General features: G+C 39.2%; 1 protein-coding gene across 2 annotated transcripts in view; it reads right to left on the bottom strand.

The window, feature by feature from the left end:
- Positions 1-535: 535 nt before the first annotated feature.
- DDX47 (DEAD-box helicase 47) overlaps positions 536-9,447 on the bottom strand; it is a 45,319-nt gene continuing 36,407 nt past the window's right edge. For both annotated transcript variants that reach the window (XM_083156620.1, XM_083156622.1), the window contains exon 12: positions 536-1,379. In XM_083156620.1, coding sequence (XP_083012746.1) covers positions 1,254-1,379 — 126 coding nt within the window. In that variant the 3' untranslated portion in view covers positions 536-1,253. The remainder of the gene's footprint in view (positions 1,380-9,447) is intronic.

Genomic DNA, 9,447 nt, shown 5'->3' with positions numbered 1-9,447 from the left:
TTTAATAAAAACTATTCTTTCTCACTAGCTAAATTTCTTTGTTGCACTGTCTCATTCATGTTGTGATTGTATGTCAAAAATGTTAACCTCTTGATTTCACCTTATCTAACACAGTCCTTATGTCCTCCAGTTTCAATTAATAAAAGAAAAACTAGAAGGACATTTTTAAGAAAAATTAACCTTATAAATAAAAAAGTAAATCTTCGCTGTAAAAAAGGTGTGCATCCAATCCTACAACCCCCTTTTTGTCCTTTTTTGTCCATTATTCTTTAGGAAGGAATTTGGCATTCCATCTATATAAGAAGATCTCTCCTTGGGAGTATTGAGTCTGTTCTATTTCTATGAAATTGTAATAAGTCAGAATTATGTGCAGTCAGTCAGGCAGTTACCCAGTATCAGTGTTGTTACAGTTAACTCATTTACAATTATAAATGGTACTTTGTATGTGAAAACATAAGTTATCTTTTTACTGTTCCTCTCATGTCTGGGCTAGATACTATACTGTAGATACTGTCTGTAGACTAATATCTTTGGATTGTGTATTTTTTTAATATATTGGTTAATAAGCATCATGATCATATGCAGATATTTCACATGTTGGCACCCCACTGTGGCTCCTGTTTTGGACGTGTAGTATATATATCACTTGAGAAAATTGGAATTTGTTTTAGGTTGGTTATATATTTATTTTTTTAGGAGTCTCACAAGAATATATAAATATTTCCTTTTTCAGAGGTATACTTTTTTTTAACTCAGAAAGCTCACTGCATTGTTAATATTGCAGTTATGCAACACTTCCGTAACCACCTTTTTAAAAATGTATAAGATCGAAAAAGTATCTGAAAAGCATGTTAAATATAGGTCAAGACATTTTTTAAACTGTAGTTTTAGTTTACATTGAACATTTTCAATAAACCGCTACAAATATGAATGCTCCCACAGAGCAGATCAACTTCATTCCAACACATGTTCTCAGTTTAATGCAGCAACTGGGTGTCTCTTAGAAACAGGTTTTTAATGGAGGTCTTTGATAGTCACAGGTGAATTACGTATGTTGTGACTAATTTTCGAAAATATACGAGTCTTTGAATTTAGCATGGTCCAGGTAGGTTGTTCCACTGCAGAGTTCTTCAAGTAAACTGTACAGACAAGTTCTTTTTTTTCTAGAAAATCCTTCAATATTGAAGAGTATTCTGCCTTTTGTTAGTTCAGAATGTAAATCAGTGAGAGTAGCCATAAATGTCTTTAAATTATCAGTGGACCTCTTTTTTGAACTTTCCCCCGGTTACTTTTTTCCTGACTCCAGAAGAGCCTTCTGCATCATCTGCGTCTTCATCCCGGGGACGTTTTTTCTTCTTTTCTCCATGTTCTCTTAATTCCTTGAATGACAAATAAAACTTAATTTCACAATGCACAGAATTACTGAGTGTCCTTCTTCTAACAACATAAATTATATATTCAAATCTGCAAAACCTGGCTTTACAAATTGTGCCTCCTTTGTCAAAAGGGGCAGATGTACTAAGTTCTGGAGTGTGACAGAAGCAGAGTGTAAAATACTACCAATCAGCCTGTAACATGGCGGTTAAAAAAACTGTAAATAGATTTGAACATGCCCTAAATATTTCTATCGCCCAAATCCTTCAAGGAAGCCGCCCCAGGAACCGTGAGACCGAGGCATCCACTGTTGGCGGGATTTACCAGACCCATCTGCCTTCTGGAGCAAAGGTGAAAGTGGAGTCTAGACACTTGGGAATCTGGAATTTTTTATCTGGAAATGCCCAAGCTTTTTTGAAAAGGTCATCCAAATTCTTAGAATCAGCAAAGGTGACACTAGCCCTTTTCTATGTAAAGAAAAATGATTGCTGCGCCTCAGATTCCTCAGCAGGGATATGTAACAACTCTGATGGCCACAAACGTACATGGGTTGTGCTAGCTTAATTAAAACGATAACCTTTCCTAGTTTATTGTAGATACTTCAAGCTCTTCCACAATGGTCTCAAAAAGACCTGCAACATTTGAATTCTACTTTTAGAAAATGTATTTGGGGAGCTAAACATCTGTACATGGGGTAAATAAAATTACAAATCAAAGCAAATGGAGGAATTACCTTTCCAGACATAGAACAACAATTGCAGTTTTGCATTTACAAGATTGGTTACATGAACAAGATCTTTCTGCTAATTGATCAAATGAAGAACATTTTTTTTAAAGAACTGTAGCCTCCTGGGGCAGGCTTCATTTCCATTTTTTTTTTAATTGAGTCTTTATTTAATTTTATCAAATCATTAAAATACAAACAATATAACAAATACAAACAATTACAGTACACATCATACACATATACATACATAGGCTTCATTTCCATTTACAAAGTAACACCGTGAAGGCTTAATTAACATTGGCACTTTTCTAGACAAGTGGTCTTACCACACTCTTTCGTTTGCAGACACAAACGTTTGCAGACTCATTTTGTTCACACCCATTTGCTTACATGAAAGATAAAAATTATGTTGTTCCAATAGCTTTATGGCTCTCATACAAAGAAGGGTACTCTTTACCTAGAACGGCGCCCGCGATTGGCATCGCGGGCGTCGGGGATAAAAAATCGCGGGCATCGTGGCCATCGCATGCACATAAAAAACGGGTGCGATGCGATGCCCGCGATTTTCCCATAGGGATCAATGTTAAAAGTCAGATTGGACGTGATTTTACTGTTAAATGCCTTAATGCCCGCGATTTATACATAGGAAACAATGTTAAATGGGCCACAGAGCCCTAATAGTCCCCCTGAAGTCTTAAATGGCCCCCACAATTTTTAACGACACCCCACGATCAACGTGAACCCGAAGCGTGGCGAGCCCAGCGAGCCCGCGAGGGGCGGCGGTACGCGTCCTCCGACCTTTTCATACCCCCACTATCCACTTCGGCGTGGAGTTGAGAATAGAATAGTGTGGCGAGCGCAGCGAGCCCGAAGCGTGGCGAGCGCAGCGAGCCCCGCGAGGGGACGCGGATACCTGTGAAGCCCGCGAAGGGACGCGTTTACCTGTGAAGGTATCCGCGTCCCCTCGCGGGGCACGCTGCGCTCGCCACGCCACTATTCTATTCTCAACTCCACGCTGACGTGGATAGTGGGGGTATGAAAAGGTCGGAGGACGCGTACCGCCGCCCCTCGTGGGCTCACTGCGCTCGCCACGCTTCGGGTTCACGTTGATCGTGGGGTGGCGTTAAAAATTGTGGGGGCCATTTAAGACTTCAGGGGGACTATTAGGGCTCTGTGGACCATTTAACATTGTTTACTATGTATAAATCGCGGGCATTGAGGCATTTAACACTAAAATCGCGTCCAATCTGACTTTTAACATTGATCCCTATGGGAAATCGCGGGCATCGCATCGCACCCGTTTTTTAGTGCATACGATGGTCGCCGTTCTAGGTAAAGAGTACCCAAAGAAGTATTCAAATTCTCCTTCTAACTGTGCTCCTGTCAGAATTGATATATAAAAAGGCGATACTGGGGAACTACTTCCTTCCTGAGACAGCAAATGAAAGATGAGATGTGTATTCAGGGTGCTTGTTATCAGATTTATATAATGTGAAGTTAACTTGAAAGCACTCCAGTTTTCTGGAAGTCTGATTCCAGCATTTTAAGATCAAGAAAGGTTTTGAAATGTTTTGAAAATATTGCACAAAGCATACTTCTTCCCACATTGCCAGTTGCTGGTTGGAATGTCCTCGCTGTCAGTTCAATGTTGAAGAATTATTACTTTTGCCATCACCCTCTCCTTAGGGCAGTGGTTCTCAAACTGTGTGCTGTGGCACCCTGGTGTGCTTTGGGTTGGTGGTCCAGGACAAATTCAAATTAATTTTGGTCAGTGTAATTGGCAAAACCAAGGCTTGTGGCTGTCAATTATAAAATAAGTACAAACAGAACAAATCTTTTCCCGCACCATATAACAGAACCTAAAGATGACATATAAACACAATTTAATCAACATTTTTCTTGATTTCTCAATAAGACACTTTTGACCTAGGGGTGCCGTGGAGAACTTCTGATACTATAGTGTCTTGATACAAATAATTTGGGAACCACTGCCTTAGGGTATTCTGTTTAAAAATGACAGAAAATGTGCTCTGGAACTACATTCTGTTCAATAATATAAGGGCAATATTTGGAATCCTGCTGGAGGGTCTTGCAGCTGCCCATAAGGTAATATTAGACACAGATTGATGGGTTAGGTTTAATAGCATTTATTGTGACGAGTATTTGTACGTTTAACAATTAGTCATTTATACAAATAATTAATTTATTATAGATTTATTAATTATTATAGATCTGATATCGGTGTATCTATTATAACTAATTACTGTAATGTCCGATTTCTTAGTGTTTCAATGATAAAACACTTAAAATAATATTGTTGTAGCTGAGCTGTGCCAAGGAGGCTTCGTCTGAATGCCGCAATTGCAGAAGCAAAAAGGTGCTCTGCAGAGGTGCCTCATCGAGCTGTTCAAGAAGTTTGCACTAAGTGAAAAGAGCTTTTACCACGAACTGGACCATCACAGAATATGTTTTGTTGTTATGCAGGTAGAGCCAACTGACTAATGTTAACCTAAAAGTTGGCCAGCCTAATTTGTGAAAGCCATACAGGACAAAGAATCCATTATACAGAGATCCAGAAAGGCCCGCACAATAACCAAGGAACACTGGCACTTGAAAAGCAGAAATTATGATCTGCTAATTGAGTGAATCGAGAAAATACCTCAAGGAGGTAACCTAATTATGCCAAAACAGTGGCCTGGTCCAAGTGAAAAACCAGAATTGTTGAGTGACAAAACAACACCAGATGCTATTGTAAACAGGAAGTGAATTTTGAAGTGCCCAAACCTTGAAAATGGAGGATAAAAAAGGGGCAGACTAGATAGGCCAAATGGTTCTTATCTGCCGTCAAATTCTGTGTTTCTATGTTACCTTATAGCAAAGTCCAATCACTATACAGCGCAGTCTGTCTCTATAAGAGTTGATTACGGATAGGCAAGTGAAAATACCTATGCATTCTGACCAGAGGCAGATTGGAAAACCTTTATTTATTGACAGTTTCTTATATTAGAAAACACATGTTCCGCAGCGCTTTACAGAGAATATTTGAACATTCACAGCAGTCCCTGCCTCAGCAGGGCTTATAATCTATATTCCATACCACATGTACAAACACACACACATTCACTCTTGGATTAGTTTTCTTGGAAGCCAATTCATTTACAAGTACGGTATGTTTCTGGATTGTAGGTGGAAACCGGAGTACATGTATTAAACCCACGCAAGCACGGGAAGAACATGCAAACTCCCCACAGTTAGGGCCATGGTGGGTATTGAACCCATGACCTCAGCTATGTGAGGCAGTAATGCTAATGCTTACACCTATATGGAGATGGAACGTATATTTGTTACACAATAGTATGATGCAGGTATGGAGGTGCTCCTCCAAGAGTATTGTCACTAGAAGGAAGAGGAGAATCCGTACTCGTGTGGGGGCACGCTTACTTAGTTAAAACTTAATTATTTAAATTATGTTTCAGGGAACAGGGAAAAAACCCAATAAACAAAAAACACAAATAAAAACACATTTATATAGTTAAGTTTGTTAGACTGTGTACACACTAGGGCGGAGTGAAAAAACTGAAATTGAGAAATTCAAAATCGGCTAGTGTGGAAAAGTTGTGACTTGACTTGAATAAGAAACGTGCAAAAGCATTTTGATCTGTGTCAACATCTTCTGTTCTGGCAAGAGACCTGAAGTTTCACTTTTTTGGTGAAAATTACGAAAACTATGAAGATGCTTCGATCTAGTTAAAATTATGTCAGGATGTCTTAGAGTGGTTTATTAATATACTTTAGCATAGTAAAAGAGAGTACGAGATTGTCCTAGTGCAAAGTGAATGACTTTGGTGGGAGAAAACATACCTAATAATTGACCCATTTTCATGGTCACAATTGTGAATATTGTGTGTTTTCTCCTGAACGTGTTTATAATAGAAGAAGCACAAATACTCTAAATGGAATTTCGGTGACTCTGTGTGAAATATAACACTGCATAATAGCCCTTAATCAGAGCTGATCCCAGTACAAATTTGTTCTCAAAATGGGCAAAACAAATGCTGCATTGCAGGTGGGGCAGATGTAACGTGCTGAGAGAGTTAAATTTGGGTGGGGTGTGTTGAAACTGAAATCTAAATTACAGTGTAAAAATAATGCAGCCGGTATTTACCTTGCACAGAAACAAAATAACTCACACAAATCTAAAGGTGGCCATACATCTACAGATTGATTGTCAGATTGGGCCGGTTGGAACAAACAGCTGGTAATATCTGAATGACAGTTTTTCAGCATTTCAAAGCAAATGGTCAACTGTCATTTGCTCTCATCTTTTACCAGGATTTTGTTCCAACCAGAAAGATCGGACAATAAATCTGTAGATGTATGGCCACCTTAAATCTCTCTGCACATGTTACATCTGCCCCACCTGCAGTCCAGCATTTTTTTGCCCATTTTGAGAACAAATTTGTACTGCGATCAGGTCTGATTAAGGGCCACTATGCAGTGTTATATTTCAGACAGTGTCACTGAACTATATGAAATTGGATTTATGCTGCTCTCTTTGCAGTGCATATACAAAGATAGACAATCCTGTGTATATAAATAAGAAATAACTGTTGCAGTCTGTTATTGAAAAACAGTAACTGTAACAATAAGTTTTACAAGTAACAGTGTGAACTGTCTAATGTATCATTTTACATATCACTTCTGTTTATTGACAGAAAAACAGTGTTGCATCCCCTATACTGGGAACATGATTGGGCTGCATTACAGCATATAATTATGCCAAAGATAAGCCAATATATTAACTGTTAAATACGTTGAAGTGTATTATGATGTAATAAATTGTAAGCTTGCAGCAGGGCCCTCTAACCCCCAAGTCTGTCTGTCATTACCCAGTTTGTTTTATCACTGTCTACTATTGTAAAGCGTAACGGAATCTGCTGAGCTACTGTATATAAGAAACTGTAAATAAATAAACAAATACATTGATTCAAAAAATAACAGGTTAATCATTCTATGAGTGGTGTCCAGCAGTACATATATGCCAATCACTGTGTTCATTTCTAGGCAGCAGGGCCGTCTTAACAGCAGTGTGGGCACCTGGGCAAAGCAATGCACTGGGGCCCTTACCCATTCTCCCCTCCTAGGGGTGGGGGGTGGTATCAGCAGCAGCTTTGATATCCCACGGGTGGCAGGGGGTGCTCTATCTTCCATTCAACATGTAGGACCTGGAGCAGTAACTTCTGCTAATTACTCCTTTACTGCACAGGTGGTGGGAGGGTGAACACTAACGTGTGGAAGGGGGCACTGAGCTGTATGAAGGGTCCCTTGTAAATGACTTCCAGGGAGGTAGGGGGTGTTTTATACACAGGGGACGGTTGGATAATGGAGTGGGCTTAATATTCGTCATTTTCCGGTGGAAGGGCAGCTTGTTTGACTGCAGATATCACCATTATCTGGAAATAGATTTCTTAGCCTAGTATAAAAACCTAGAGTCCCAACTTTCAGGAGGTGCTGGGAACTTGGGGATCAGAGATCAGGAACCAGAGCAATCCATTGACAAAAATATAAAACTGTACACCAGACGTTTGGAGCTGGAGCAGGGACCGGCTGCTGGAAGGCTGATATCTCTGGTTCTGGGCATGATAGAGACAAGCCGCTAGTGTCAGAGAGAACCTGAGAAATATGACTGGAAATTGTAATTAACAGGTCGGATGTGGACTGCTGCTTTGAAGTTGGATATCTGCAGTTCCCCAGGGCCGATTTTCAAAATTCTGGTATCCCTGGAAAAAAGGGGATCCTCAGCTATCAACATAGAGCTTATACACCTGGGGCCCCTGGGCAAGTGCCCATTAAGCCCATACAAAAAGACGGCCCTGCTAGGCAGGATTGATCAGCAATACTTATTACAGCATAATGCACTTTAATGTATTTAACTGTTAATATATTGGCTTATCTTTGGCATAATTATATGCTGTAATGCAGCTGCAGGTGGGGCAGATGTAACATGTGCAGAGGGAGTTAATGTGGCCATACATCTACAGATTTATTGTCCGATCTGTCTGTTTGGAACAAAATACTGGTAATGGATGCTTTGAAATGCTGATACTTTGCTTTGAAATGCTGGAAAACTGCCAAACACTGTCATTCAGATATTACTAGGTATTTGTTCCAACCAGCCAGATCTCACAATCGATCTGTAGATGTATGGCCACCTTTAGATTTGTGTTGAGTTATTTTGTTTCTGTGCAGGGTAAATACCTGCTGCATTATTTTTACACTGCAATTTAGATTTCAGTTTCAACACACCCCGCCCAAATTTAACTCTCTCCGCACGTTACATCTGCCCCACCTGCAATGCAGCATTTGTTTTGCCCATTTTGAAAACAAATTTGTACTGCGATCAGGTCTGATTAAGGGCCATTATGCAGTGTTATATTTGACCCAGTGTCACTGAAATTCCATTTAGAGTATTTGTGCTTCTTCTATTATAAACACGTTCAGGAGAAAACACACAATATTCACAATTGTGACCATGAAAATGGGTCAATTATTAGGGATTTTTTTCTCCCGCCAGTCAGTCACTTTGCACTAGGACAAGCTCGTACTGTTTTTTACTATGCTAAAGTATATTAATGAACCACTCTAAGACATCCTGACATAATTATAACTAGATTGGAGCATATTCATAGGTTTTGTTATTTTCACCTAAAAAGTGAAACTTTAGGCCTCTTGCCAGAACAGAAGATGTTGACTCAGATCAAAATGCTTTTGCACGTTTCTTATTCAGGTCAAGTCACAACTTTCCCACACTAGCCGATTTTGAATTTCTCAATTTCAGTTTTTTCACTCCGCCCTAGTACACACGGTTCGATTCCATTTTCGATTTAATTTTTATTAGATGTGGACAATCCGACCTGCTCTGAAGTTTTTTCTACTCATTTTCAATTTCCAGTATTTTCTATTCGTTTTTCCATTCAATTTGCTATTAGATTTGCTATTAGATCAACACTGGATTCAAGCCCTGTACACATGCATCGATGATTATTCCCGATTTTCGATTCGATTTTGCTTATAGAAGCAAAATCAAATCCTAAATAAAATTGAATTGTTTTTGTGTCACTTTCGATCTGCATTCGATTTGATGCACGCTCCAGTTTTCACAAACTCGAACAGAAAAATCTACTGTGCAGCCAAGGAAATATCGAATTCGATCTAGTAAATCGAATGTGTACAATGTACCATGAATGTATATCGAATTCGATATCTAATGCAAAAGTACAGATCTAATGCCAAATCGAATGGGAAGATCTCATGCCAGATCTAATAGAAAATCGAATCTAACATCA

This window comes from Crinia signifera, chromosome 8 (assembly GCF_055691185.1).
Source record: "Crinia signifera chromosome 8, ASM5569118v1, whole genome shotgun sequence".
Classification (NCBI taxonomy): Eukaryota; Metazoa; Chordata; class Amphibia; order Anura; family Myobatrachidae; genus Crinia; species Crinia signifera.
Note: the sequence above shows the minus strand (reverse complement) of the source record. Positions and strands in the feature narration are given on the sequence as shown.